Source organism: Podarcis melisellensis (assembly GCF_964234715.1).
Source record: "Podarcis melisellensis genome assembly, chromosome: 6".
Taxonomy (NCBI): domain Eukaryota; kingdom Metazoa; phylum Chordata; class Lepidosauria; order Squamata; family Lacertidae; genus Podarcis; species Podarcis melisellensis.
In genome coordinates, this window is record NC_138538.1 from 33,635,578 (window position 1) to 33,649,924 (window position 14,347).

The 14,347-nt window shown below is 40.9% G+C and overlaps 1 protein-coding gene across 8 annotated transcripts in view; it reads left to right on the top strand.

Annotated features, from left to right (window-relative positions):
* Positions 1-14,347, top strand: part of CSDE1 (cold shock domain containing E1) — a 29,178-nt gene that overhangs the window by 10,237 nt on the left and 4,594 nt on the right. For 7 of the 8 annotated variants that reach the window (XM_081915241.1, XM_081915243.1, XM_081915245.1 and 4 more), the window contains 15 exons: positions 1,077-1,186; positions 1,538-1,630; positions 2,048-2,145; positions 2,973-3,054; positions 3,414-3,542; positions 3,701-3,826; positions 4,076-4,288; positions 5,969-6,109; positions 6,362-6,520; positions 7,281-7,388; positions 7,990-8,165; positions 11,267-11,379; positions 12,652-12,771; positions 12,961-13,139; positions 13,694-13,857. In XM_081915241.1, the coding sequence (XP_081771367.1) occupies positions 1,077-1,186; positions 1,538-1,630; positions 2,048-2,145; positions 2,973-3,054; positions 3,414-3,542; positions 3,701-3,826; positions 4,076-4,288; positions 5,969-6,109; positions 6,362-6,520; positions 7,281-7,388; positions 7,990-8,165; positions 11,267-11,379; positions 12,652-12,771; positions 12,961-13,139; positions 13,694-13,857 (2,011 nt within the window). The remainder of the gene's footprint in view (positions 1-1,076; positions 1,187-1,537; positions 1,631-2,047; positions 2,146-2,972; positions 3,055-3,413; positions 3,543-3,700; positions 3,827-4,075; positions 4,289-5,968; positions 6,110-6,361; positions 6,521-7,280; positions 7,389-7,989; positions 8,166-11,266; positions 11,380-12,651; positions 12,772-12,960; positions 13,140-13,693; positions 13,858-14,347) is intronic. The other variant, XM_081915242.1, reaches the window with a different exon arrangement.

Here is a 14,347-nt window from a genome sequence, read left to right on the forward strand (position 1 = left end):
ATTTCTGGGATGGCCACCTCTAAAATTCTGTCTCTCAGGCAACACTTAACTGCCTGTCTTTAGGAGGATAGCTTAAATAGAAAAGTTTTATCAGACATTTGTGCTCTTGCTTGGGCTGCTGTGAGTTTTACTGTTTTCTACTGCTTTTTAGTGCACACTGCTCTGATCTCACAAAGGAAGATGATGATACAAATTATGTAAAATAAATAATTTTTCCATTGCACTGTGCAGCTACAGGAGGCAGTTGTGTGTGTTCTAGAATGCACTCACTTTCTCTCTGGCAGGGCTGGAACACCTATGGCTCTCAAGGTTGACTGAGCTACAATTCGCATAACTCATTCCCATTGGCCAAGCTGGCTGGGGCTGATGGGAGTTGATATCCAACATATAGAGGGACAGAGATTCAGTATCCTTAAGGTAGAGCAACAGTGAGGCCCAATCTGTGTGCCCTCACAAGGTAATTATGGCCCTAAAAATACAAGAGCCCTGCTGGATCAGACCAAAGGCATATTTAATCAATTCTTCTTCTCACAGTGGCCACCTAGATGCCTTTGGGGACCCTAGAATTTGCTTTAGCTTTTATAACACTTAGAGTTGTTTTGGTAGATGAAGAAATGTGGTGGAAAATACCTCCAGTGTCATAAAGTTGTGAAACCAGCGGACTAGAAGAATGGGCTGTGAATGCTGTACAGAAAGAGCCTCTCATTTTGCCTACTCTGAGTTCATGAGCCAGAGTCACTGACCGAGGAGAATACAGTCATGTTTTAAATTGTTATTTTGATCTTAGCATGCACGTGCAAGATAAATGCCACTGACTGAGATCCAGGGGAACCATTTACATGCAAGCAACTCATTGGGCTTTTTTGTAGTTTTCGAGAGTTCTATCCTCAGGCAATCCTCCCTGTCTCCAATATTACACAGCCTCAAAAGCAAATTTAAGAGTACTTTTGAGGCTGTGTAGTATTGGAGATAGGGAGGATTGCCTGAGGAAAGGTAAAGGTGTGCTTGCAAATTATTCCTGTTAAGTGTTACTAGACCGGTCCTGTGTCATTGATAAAACTTCAATTGCTTTACAGATGATGTTGAATTTGAAGTATCTTCTGACCGGCGAACTGGAAAACCAATTGCTATTAAACTGGTGAAGATTAAAACAGAAACATTACCTGAAGAGCGAATAAATGGACAAGTTAGTGGCTATGATAAGCTTTTTCCATGCATGCGATTTGCATCTGCTGTGGTCAGACAAACAAGGGCAGAGTTGAGTGTAGCATGCCTCTCCTTGGTTGCATAGAAATATTTTTCTCAAATTTAATTTTTTTCACTTGTTTTGGCAAGCGCGTAAAAACTGGGGTTTTACCTAACCAAGAACAATTCTTACAGTTAACAAAAGTACTGTAAGATATAAGCTTTGCAGCATGGCATACTGTTGTGGGTTACCTGTAAAGTGCATCCCCAAGTGTATTATAGAAAACTAACAGTCTGATGCATAATGCTGCCTCTGGAAATAATTAGCAATGGATTTTTTTTTGACTGGTAGGTTGTGTGTGCTGTTCCTCACAACTTAGAGAGTAAGTCTCCAGCTGCCCCGGGTCAGAGTCCAACAGGGAGTGTATGCTACGAACGTAATGGGGTAAAACTTATGTATTTACTTAAACTTTTTGACTGATCCTCCAATATGATTTAAACTAAAATACTTGCCAGAGTAGACAGTGAAAAAACTGTACTTGCTTTAAAAAGTTAAAATTTAAATTGCTAAAAACTTATTTATTGAAATAGAAAACATCTGACTTCATGTTTTGACTGTAATTCTGAAATATTTTCACAACTTCAGTCTAGAATTATATGGCTAGTTAAAATGAAGCAGAAAAGTTAACTGTTTACTAATGTCTTCACTGTGACTATTTTTTAGTTTCATAAAATGCTAATAAAACGTCAAATATTCTGCACACTTCCCAAGTTCTGAAACTCAGAAGTTTAAACTAACCAGGACTTTATAAATTTCTCTACTCATAGCAAAATATTAATGATATCAAATTTTAATTCACAGGAAGTGTTCTACTTAACTTATACCCCAGAAGATGTTGAAGGAAATGTACAGCTGGAAACCGGAGATAAAATTAACTTCATTATTGATACAAATAAACAGTAAGTAGATACCTTGTAATGACTGAATCCATGTTGGCTCTAAGGTAGTAAAGTTTTCCAGAAACTAGTGTTACTACTTGAGTTGAAGTATACTTAGCAAACTTTGCAAAGGCCATTCAGATCAAGTTTCTGAAGATGCTTTGTTTTTGAGTGGTTATTAAAATAGCTAGTCAGTTTGTTTGTTTGTTTTTTTCTTTCTTCGACAAATGGATAGTCTGCAGTACAGCAATCTAATAGGAAACTTGCTTTTTTTTTAGACCTAAATGTGAATGTGTACTTCAAGTAAAGAGATTGTAGCAGTGTGATGTTTTCATCTTAAAATATCCTGGTCATAACGAAAGGAGACCTATGTCTTTCCAGTTTGTAGAATAGAATTTAGCACATTAAACATATAAGGTGACCCAGTATTGCACCAACTCATGTAACTCATCCCTCCTAGTCCCGTCCCCCCCCCCATCTGCTTTGGTGGGATAAACTAGGGTTTCCATGTGTCTGGGAATTCCCCAACATGTCCTTTGGGGGGGGAATTTACATTTTAAAGCAGATGTCCTGGATTTGGGGTTTAATTTTGTGTGTGTGTGTGTGTGCGCGTGCGCACGCATGCTCAGGCAACCTGGGCTTGGCGGCAGCAGCGGAGCTATCAGGCGATAGCCCTAAAAACATCAATTTTTGGTGTCTGACTTTTTACTTCTTGAAATATGGCAACCCTAGATAAACACAACTGGAGTCACTCATAGAATTTAAGAATCATTCTGTAGTTGGCTGTATTGTGATAAGTCATTGAATTATATTTTCCTTATGTGACCTTCATCTACTTTTCCCCATAGTACTGGTGCTGTAAGTGCTCGTAACATTATGCTTTTGAAAAAGAAACAGGCTCGGTGTCAAGGAGTAGTTTGTGCCATGAAGGTAAATTAACACTTAACTACTTTCTGAAATTTACTTGTACAGTTATGGAACCATGTAGGTGTGGAGGAGAAGGTGTATAGACTTATTCTATTACTTTTGAGACAGAACTTCCATGTAAGGTTGCTTGGGAGGAAGTCTCATTGAACATTAGATCTTGCATCTGAGAGAGCAGGCATTAGATTGGGCTTTATATAATTCACTCATTCCTCCTTTAAAAAGTTTTTATATATGCACATTTTTAGCTGTAGATCTTTCTAATGACTATTAGTCACCAAAAAAAAAAAAAAAGTTTTATTCCAGCTAGGTGGATATAGATCAAGATAGCATCTCTTTGCTTAACGATCCTATTTTCTTCTTAGGAAGCCTTTGGATTCATTGAAAGAGGTGATGTTGTAAAGGAGATATTCTTTCACTATAGTGAATTTAAAGGTGACCTAGAAGCCTTACAGCCTGGTGATGATGTGGAGTTCACAATCAAAGACAGAAATGTAAGACCAAATTTCTTAACTCCAACTTAAATTGTAAATGCATGACATTGCAGGAACTTCCTTAAATGTCTCCATTAGATTTGTATATTGTGTGATCTATTGTTGGTCCTTGTAACTACTTAACCAGTTGACTATTTGGCTTAATTTTCTGCTTATAGGGTAAAGAAGTTGCAACTGATGTAAGACTTTTGCCTCAAGGAACTGTTATTTTTGAAGATATCAGCATTGAACACTTTGAGGGAACAGTAACCAAAGTAATTCCAAAAGTACCCAACAAAAATCAGGTAGCAAATATCTTACATTATTGTGTACAGAAATTTATTTGTAAATGTTTATTTTAAAGTACAGTACTTTGATAGTCTGTGACACTGAGCAAATTCAGTAACGGGAAACAAATTGGGTAAATCATTAATGAAAGAGGCATCCTTGGGTGCTACAATGGAAAATGGAACTTGTTCAGCTCTCAGTTGATGTATTAAAACTGTACAATCCAGGAAAGCTCTAATATGGCCTTTCTTTTGTACTCTGATCAGAATGACCCATTACCTGGACGTATAAAAGTAGACTTTGTGATTCCTAAAGAACTTCCATTTGGAGACAAAGATACAAAATCAAAGGTGACGCTGTTGGAAGGTGACCACGTTAGATTCAACATTTCAACAGATCGGCGTGACAAATTGGAACGAGCCACTAATATTGAAGTTCTTCCCAATACTTTCCAACTCACTAATGAGGCTAGAGAAATGGTAAGTAATTAAAACTGCATGCCATGTCTACTTTAATGGGAGTATGTTCCATTGAACTCAGTGAGAATTACAGCACAATTCTATAGAGATCTACTCAGATGTAAGTGTTCTACACAGAGAAATAGGATATAATTACTGTTGCCTCATTTAGCATTGCTGGTACTGTAGAATGATGCTCGATTTATGTAGCAATGAACACTGAAATAGTCCTGAGAAGTTGTCTGAATCTTCAGCATGTTGCATTTTTCCCGGCTACATGAGGAATTATTTTCCAAGGAAGCCTTTGATCGAAGATGCGGCAAGCTGCAGTTTTACAGAATTATAACTTTAGTTCTATATGTCTATATACATATTATAAATACATTTCCATGCGCACAACAGAACATTCTCACCCTCTCCTGTCCCCTCCAGCCTTTGCGCACCCTCAGATTCCCAACCTCTGGGTGGTTGGGAAACTCTCTAGAGCAGATTTGGGGGGTTGGGTCCTGGTGGTCGAGAGGAAATTATTTTTTAGATAAGTGACCAAGAAATATAATAATAAGCATGACAATGGGAGGGCATTCTAGTGCTGAATTGCTCCCATGGAGAAGGGAGTACATGAAACTTGCATTTGTAAAAGAAAATTTTTTCTCATTTACATATCCCGTTTTAAAGGAATGTGTAGCAGGAATTGCATTGAAATCCTTCTGTTGCCTCTTTCCACATACCTTTATCTCAGTTTTCAGAAAGAGTTTTGCATCTTAAAAATTGATGTTAAAATTCAGAGAGCAATTTGAGCTTACCTCAAAGGCTTGCAAGTTCAGAGTCATGTTGGGACTTGTACAGCTAGTTGCACAGTGTTTTGAATCCTCCATCTGAGAATAGTTATTTTCAATGAATAATGCCTCACAGTTTTTTCCACTCTGAGGAATTAGAGTGAGAAAAGGAAGAAAAAGCTTTTTGGGAAGGAAACAGTTTACTGAGATATTGTCTGCTTTGCTCTGGATTTGTCTTAGAGTTTTCCTAAAAACTACCATTTATCTGAGTCAATAAGCTTTTTATGCTCTTCTATTGTAGGGTTTTTCTGGCCAGGGGAGGGGGGAGTGTTGGGCACAAATTATTGCCATAGATGTTTCATTATTTTATAACATTTATTTTCCGCTTGGTTCACATGTGGCTTGAGTTCTCTCATTGACTTATGACTGTTTTTTAAGGCAAGGAGAGAATGCCTAGAGCGGGGGTAGGCAACCTAAGGCCCGCGGGCCGGATGCAGCTCAATTGCCTTCTCAATCTGCCTGCAGACGGTCCAGGAATCAGCATGTTTTTACATTAGTAGAATGTGTCCTTTTATTTAAAATGCATCTCTGGGTTATTTGTGGGACATATGAATTCATTCATCCCCACCCCACACACATGGCCTGAGGGACAGTGGATCAGCCCACAGCTGAAAAAGGTTGCTGACCCCTGACCTAGAGCATTGTGGACTAAATGGTATTCTGTTGTACCTGACAGATATCCTCTGAGGCAGGGTTTCTCAAACTTGGGTCTGCAGCTGTGTTTGGACTACAGTTCCTATCCTCCCTGCTAGCTAGGGATGATGGGAGTTGTAGTCTGAAAACAGCTGGAGACCCAAGTTTGGCAGTCCCTGCTATAAGGATTCTTCATCAGCTATAGTTACTGACCTATGTGTTCCGTCCACAGGGTGTGATTGCCGCAATGAGGGATGGCTTTGGTTTCATTAAATGTGTTGACAGAGATGCCCGCATGTTCTTTCACTTCAGTGAAATTCTAGATGGCAACCAGCTCCACATTTCAGATGAAGTAGAATTTACTGTGGTTCCTGTAAGTACAATTTTGTGCAATTTAAGTTTACCAACTTCATGTTGCTTCAGGTCATTTATTTATATTTCCTGACTTACTATGCTTCATTATTATCTTTCATCTAATAAGATCTCAAGATTGCTTACTGTACTAATTAAAGCAGAGATAAAACCAATGATGAAAACAGCCAAATAAAATAAAATAATACAGTATCAGCTGCAGAATTCAGTCACTTTTTATCAATTTATCAATTTCATGACCTTCCTCTTCCAGGATATGCTGTCTGCTCAAAGAAATCATGCTATAAGGATTAAGAAACTTCCAAAAGGCACTGTTTCATTCCACACCCAGTCAGATAATCGTTTTGTGGGCACTATAGAAAAGGAAGCCACTTCTGCCAAATCCACTAGTCCAAATAAAGGCAAAGAGAAGGTAATACTGCCTGGGGTTTTTCTTCTGTTTCTCTGTAAAATAATAACTGAAAACTTCTATAAAGATTAGACAAGGAATATATTTATAAACATTTTCTGGCTGAAGATAACAGTTTCCATACTTTTATTTTTCATGTGTCCTTTGAGATGGATAAACACACATATTCTAACAAGATAATGGAAGTACAAAACCTGGTCTTGCAAGTGTGTCTAAATTTGATTTACTTAGTGTGGTTGCAAGGTTTGGGTTTTCTATAAGCATAATGTAGATTCTTTTTGGTTGTAGAAATAAACGTAGGTGCTGAATCTTAGGAGCATCTCTCTGCTATGAACTTTTTTTTATACAAAGTATCTAGTTGAAACATACCTGTTGCATTAATCTTCCTCATTGCTAAAATAGTTTAGGGCTTTTAATTAAATCATGATTACACTAATTCTAGCAATATCTCTGTTCTGTGGAAACTAGGTAATATATATTTCAGAAACTGGTCCCAAGTAGAAAAAGATAGGATAGGCTTTCTTGAAGTTCCAACAGTGATTGGTTATACATCATTTTTAAAAACGAGGTGTTTCCCTGTATAAATACATCTCTGTCAAAACTAGTGAATTTCATGATTACAAAACTTAGTATATTTTCGGTCACTGAATACCTATGTTCACACTACCAGTTCACATTTGTATGTGGTCTATTGGAAAAAGTTAAATTCCTTCAGTTTTGATCCTTTTATATTTTATTTCCTCTCCCCCTGCCCCACTTTTAGGAAGCTGAAGAGGGAATAATTGCTTATGATGATTGTGGGGAGAAGCTGACCATTCCCTATCAGGCTAAGGATGTGGAAGGATCTACTTCTCCTCAGATAGGAGATAAGGTAATATGCATACTGTTTTTAAAAATGTAAGAATGCCCATGATTGGGTAAAATACCTCTAGAGATCCTTCTTGGTTTTTCAGTTTTCACTATATGTGTTGATTTGTAATTATTACCTCATTACCTCCTTAATATTATTAGAGTATACTGAGAACTGGTGCATAGTTGTAGCCTCTCTTCAGAAGTTGAGAACCATTCAGGCTATGAACCTTACACCAACATCTTGTGTCTCTGGATTAAGATTTGTTTAAGGCTGCTTTTGTGTAATACATTTTTTTTAAAATAAGATCTCAACAAAAAACAATGGTGTCACTGTGAAAGACTGTTGTGAATTAGTATGTGAATCCCTTCTCTTGTTTGGCTACAAATGAGACTGCTGATGTTCAACTTTAAATGGCATAATAAGAGAGTACTGACTTCAGCGCTTGAGAATTGAATAGCCTCAGTGAGGGGATTTTGAAAAGAGAGCTAATACTACCATAAGTTGTTTTCACTTCTGAGAAAAAGCAAAATGTCCCATTAGATTACTTCCAGAAGTGCATGTGATCTTCCCAATCCTTCTAGAAGGCATTTTATTTTGTTTTATATCTTTTCCCAAATAGGTTGAGTTTACAGTCTGTGAAGTGAAGAGAACTGGGTTGCAAACAGCTACATCTGTAAGAATGCTTGGTAGAAACTACAGTTCAAAAAGGCTTTTAGGATATGTGGCAACTCTAAAGGATAACTTTGGATTTATTGAAACAGCCAATCACGATAAGGAGATTTTCTTCCATTACAGGCAAGTTGATTAGTCTAAGAGTTTGTTGCACATTAAATCAGATATGGTACAGGCCGGATGAAGCAGCTTCTACATGGTCCATACAGCAGCACACAGGAGTCTCCACATCACCACTGACTGTTCCTTGAGACTACTAACAGTAATGTGGAGGTGCTCTGTATATTGGAAGGGGGTCCATGTGGTCAGCTCTTGCATCATGATGTCATGTGCTGCAGTCCCCATATGGAAACCGTTATCATCTCATTTAAGTGTGCTCCAGTGGTTCTGAAAAGTGGGAACCCCCTTTGGTGCACATATAACATCTGGAAGGAGAATGAAAATTTCCAGTCAAGGCACAGAATTCTGAGACAGGTGGAGTCTTCCTTCACCAGCCATAACAATTGGTTGAGTTGAATGCCTGCTAGCAGAAGACTCATAATTGGATTTGTGACTGTAACTACTGCTCCCCAAACAGGTTTAGGTTGATGTGGCAGAAGCTTTGTTCCACTTGTATAATGCCAGTGCTGGATTAGTGTCTGCATCCCCAGATCTTTGCACACAGTAGCAAGCAAGAGTCCCTGTGCATCCTGCTGTGGAACAGATGGTTAATACTGAGTTGGTTGGTTTGCAGGGTCGAATAGCATGCTTTGTCTGCTCCGCGCAGACTGCATATTAACCTCAATGTGAAAAAATCTTCCTATAATCCTAAAAAAAGTGGAACATGAGTGCTCTATGCAGCAGGGATGGAGAATCTCAGGCCTGGGTTCCCTGCAAGTTTCTGTCTGGCTCATGCTGTACAGCAGGGACATCCAACTCCCAAGAAACAGCGATCTACTCCTAGAAAAATAAACTGGCAGTGATCTGCCCTTGGGCGGGAAGTTCAGAGTTGTTGAGTGTGGATAATTAAAATGAATCGCTCACCAACAACACAGCCGCTAACAGAAGAACACACACTAAAACCGGCGCAGGGAAAGACCAAGCGGGGAGGGGTACGGAGACATGATTCTAAACGTGAGCGATAAGGATCCCACGATCGACCATGATCATCAGGGGAGTGACCTGTCGATCACGATCCACCGGTTGGACACCCCTGCTATATACAGCAACAGACACACCCATTGGTATTCCGCTGCGCCAGAAGCGGTTTAGTCATGCTGGCTGCATGATACAAGATGAGCACCACACCCCATAGTCGCCTTTGACTGGACTTAACTGTCCAGAGGTCCTTTACCTTTACAAAGCTTATCAAAAGTATTATTCCAGTGTATGTGTGTAACAAGTTAAAGACCTTTCAGTCACTGGCAATAGCAAAATAGATATACAGTGGTACCTCGAATTACAAACGCCTCAGGTTACAAACTCTGCTAACCTAGAAGAGTTACTTAGAGCAGTGTTTCCCAACCGGTGTTCCGCGGCACACTAGTGTGCCGCGAGACGTTGGCTGGTGTGCCGTGGGAGGGAGGCGGGCGAGTCGGGCGGCGGGAGCAAGGCTTGCGGACGGCAGCCGGCAGCGCGGAGCACGGCGCGCCCTTCGGAGGACGCCCCGTGCTCCCGGCTGGTGCCGGCAAGCCTTGCGCACCCGGGGGATCTCCCCCTGAGAGCGCAAGGCTTGCGGGCGGCAGCTGGCAGCGCGGAGCACGGGGCGCCCTTCGGAGGACGCCCCGTGCTCCGCGCTGGTGTTGGCCAGCCTTGCGCACCCGGGGGATCTCCCCCCGAGAGCGCAAGGCTTGCGGGCGGCAGCCGGGAGCACGGGGCGCCCTTCGGAGGACGCCCCGTGCTCCGCGCTGGTGTTGGCCAGCCTTGCGCACCCGGGGGATCTCCCCCCGAGAGCGCAAGGCTTGCGGGCCGCAGCTGGCAGCGCGGAGCACGGGGCGCCCTTCGGAGGACGCCCCGTGCTCCGTGCTGGTGTCGGCAAGCCTTGCGCACCCGGGGGATCTCCCCCCGAGAGCGCAAGGCTTGCGGGAGGGAGCTGGCAGCGCGGAGCACGGGGCGCCCTTCGGAGGACGCCCCGTGCTCCGCACTCGTGTTGGCAAGCCTTGCGCGCGCGGGGGGCACCCTGAAACAGAGGGTTCCCCATGCTGCGGACTGTAGCCTGACGCGCGGGGCGCCCTGAAGCAGAGCGCCCCTCGCGCCAGGCAGACATGGGCCAGCCCCACAAGCTCGGGGGACAGCGGGGAGGCGCAGCACCGCCATCCCACTGTTCCCCGACCTGGTTTGGGGGGGGGGAAATAAAGGGAAAAAAATTTTCCTTTATTTCCCCCCCCCCAAAAAAAAGTAGGTGCGTCCTATTTCATAATAAAGTAATTATAAAATACTTTCTTTGTGTTTATTTGATGCCTATTAAAGAGAGTTACTTTATATATAGTCAATATAGGCACACAGTTAATTTTTTAAACATTTTCTAATGGTGGTGTGCCTCAAGATTTTTTTCATGAAACAAGTGTGCCTTTGCCCAAAAAAGGTTGGGAAACACTGACTTAGAGTTGAGAACTTTGTCCCAGGATGAGAATGGAAATCATGTGCCGGCGGCGCAGCAGCTGCAAGAGGCCCCATTAGTGAAAGCACGCCTCTAGTTAAGAATAGTTTCAGGTTAAGAACGGACCTCCAGAACAAATTAAGTTTGTAACTAGAGGTACCACTGTAGCTTTGATATATTGCTCTCTAAACTGGACTACAACTCCCATTGTCTCTGACTAGTAATTGTACTTAGTTAGGCTAATGTGAGTTGTACAGCATATGCTGAGGGCATAGGTTTTTTTCTCCTATACTAGTGACATAAACATCCCCACTTGCTGCATATTCACATTTTATAAGCTTATTCTGATTTACACAAATAATGGCTGATTTAAAAAATACTCATGGAAGATCCATTTGTAATGTTATTGATAGTGGGATGCTATGGGTGTTGCATAGGGCTCTTATATAAAGTAAACATTTGACCTCTGGTTAATAAATTAGGTCTTCTACATGATATGCAGCCTGCTGCACTGTGAACGCTTGAAAAGAAATTAGAGTCTCAGTACCATCCCATTTGTATTGGTTTGCTAAAAATGTAAATTTGTTGGGATGGCATTCTTGGTTACATTTATGCAGACTCAAGATTTCTTTATAATTGTTTGCAGTGAATTCTGTGGTGATATCGATAGCCTGGAACTTGGCGATATGGTTGAATACAGCTTATCAAAAGGCAAAGGAAACAAAGTCAGTGCAGAGAAAGTGAACAAGACACATGCAGGTAAAGCTGTTTTTAAATTTCTTTAAAGCCAAATATTGAACCTCAAATGGTATGTACTTGGCGCTGACAATTTTGTGGGTGCCTGCTTGTTGCATTTATCCCAGATTTGAAAAATAGGAACTTAATTCCAGCCTTGGACTGTTCCACTGTAATGGTTTATTATCCAAAACTAGAAGTGAGAATTAGATCTATCTTGGTTGCCTGAGGGCAATTCTTGCTTAGAAACAAGGCTAATTACAAACCTGTTCTATTAGTGTTTTGGATTAGATAAAACAAGCACATATATGACATGAAAAGCAGGACAAAGGGGACAAATAAGTTGACAGCAGCTGCTGCAGCTACCACTGCTGCTGTGAAAACAGAAAAAAACCTGCATTTTAAAACATAGCCTTCTTGCTTGGGAACACCACAAAGGATTTTGTCAAGTGTGGAGTACAAATCAATCATGATATCATGGTGATGTGTGATTGGCAGATGGCTGGCTCCACGCACCTGTCATATTTGGTCTGTGAGGCTGATCCTGATCAGGATCTAGCCCGTGGAACCCAAAAGGGTTCCTCACCCTTGCTATAAAGTGTTGTTTGGCTCTGTATTCCTATGTGGTATTTTGACTGAAGTGTGGGAACCTTACTGTCTTCATATGGGTTGCGGATTCTGATATAAAATATTTCGGAACTCTGTATTGGAAACTGAATAGCAAGGATATAGAACTAAACAACTTTACCCTATAATTGCCACAAATTGGAGAATTGCACTACTCAATATTGGGAAACACTGCAGTAGAAAAATTGACAGTGTAGCTACCCAGTGAGCTTATTTAAACTTCCATGCTAGAGATGTCGTGTTACATCTTAGAATGTATGTGGGGAGTTGCACATTGGAATGTGATCCCATCAGGTTCCATATACAAGGAAAACGTGAAGTGCATAGTTGGGTGTACTTTGTGCCCTTCCCAAACATATGAAGAAAAGCCAGTACTGACAGTATGTGGATGAATTGCTGTTTTCAGTATTCTCAGAGACTTTCCCATGACATCTAGTGATGTACTACTGTGTTTCCAGATAGCAAATATTAGAAAAAAAGTATTAAGGGCTAACTTTCTACCTAGATTCCATTCCCCCCCCCTGCATTTTGCAAACCTGCCACTTTTAGATTTCCATACCTTTAGCCATGGTAGGTCAGGTTTTACTTGATACAGGGTGACTCTGCTAAGCTCCATAAAGTTCTTTGGGAAAGATTGCCACTTGTAATGCGGATGGCCTTGTTTTATAGTGAATGGCATCACAGATGAGGCTGATCCAGCTGTTTACACGGGTAAAGTAATTCGTCCTCTCAGGAGTGTAGATCCCACCCAGACTGAATACCAGGGAATGATTGAAGTCATGGAAGATGGTGAGTAGTGTGCCTTTCCAGTATTAGTTGATCTAATTCCATAGTTGGTTTGGTGTCCTAATTAATCTTTCTAGGAAAGTTGGTTGAAGTGAGACTTGCATGTTACAATGTGATGTCTAAATGACATGGAAGCTGCTGCTTGAGAATTCTTAACCATGACACGTCTTTGTGTTATGCTTGCTTCTCCAGGAGAAATGAAAGGTGAAGTCTATCCTTTTGGAATTGTTGGTATGGCAAACAAGGGGGACTGTCTGCAAAAAGGAGAAACCGTAAAGTTCCAGCTTTGTGTCCTCGGTCAGAATGGACAAACAATGGCTTGTAACATTACACCTTTCCGCAGAGCCACCGTGGAATGTGTGAAAGATCAGGTGAGAGGACTTCTTGAGATGCAAGCCATGTCTTTGCTGTTTGTGTGATTTTTCTGCATTAGGGCCTTCTCTGATAAAATACTGGAAGGAAATTATTGGAATTTAACATAGCATTCTTGTTCTTTTGCACCCAGCTAGATTTTGAAGGCCCCAAGTTTGAACTTCAAGCAGTTTAATTAGCTGAATTTATAACTTTCATTTGGGTGTAAAAGACAAGATAACAGTTCTTGAATCTTGACAGAAGCCAGGAAGTATGAAAATATTATTGACCATGGAGAGACCTGTTACAAATGTTTTCTCTTTTAGTATCTTATCGGGCGGGGCTAAAATGTTTTTCCAAAAATGAGGTCTGCATCCCTTTTTGTCAGGAAACGTTTAAGATGATAGTAGAATCCATTTATTTCAGTGGGTCTACTTTGAGTATGACTATCTTTGAGTATAACCCTAAATAGTCTAAATTATGTGCTGTCTGTAAATAAATTTCAGTCCTACTTGTAAACAATTTGATTGTTCATGTTGTGCAATTGAGAAGACAATTTCCATTCCTTTTTCAGTTTGGTTTCATAAACTATGAAGTGGGTGACAGCAAAAAGCTCTTTTTTCACGTGAAAGAAGTTCAGGATGGTGTGGAACTGCAGGCTGGTGACGAAGTAGAGTTTTCAGTCATCCTCAATCAACGCACAGGGAAATGCAGTGCCTGTAATGTGTGGCGTGTTAGGTAAGCAAAAGATACTAATTTACCTTACTCTCTTCCAGGGGGGAAACCAAGCAATCCTGATCTGATTTCTTGATAGGAAATTGGCAGACATCCTTGAGCTGCCTCAAGTTGGAATCTTGAAAGTAGCTGCTGATGAACAAATTATTGAAAATCTATTAAGCTTTGTGTATAGGGGCCTTTCAGTGGCCCTTCTTTCCCTTCTTTGTACCACATGGGATGAGTTAATGTTGAGAGTGTTGGTTTAAAAGGAAAAATTGGGAAAGAGGAGGAGGAAATTGGCCTACTTTGCACCATATTGTTCTACATACTCCATTCATTGATTCTCTTCATTTATAGCAGCCTTCCCCAACTCTGTGCACTCCAGATGTTTTGGACTAGATAGCTGACATCAGCCTCTGCCAGCACAGCCATGTTGGCAAGAGCTGATAGTTAAGTAGTGCCACATCAAAGATGTCTTTCATGAGCTGATTTCTTTAGCATTCAACATACA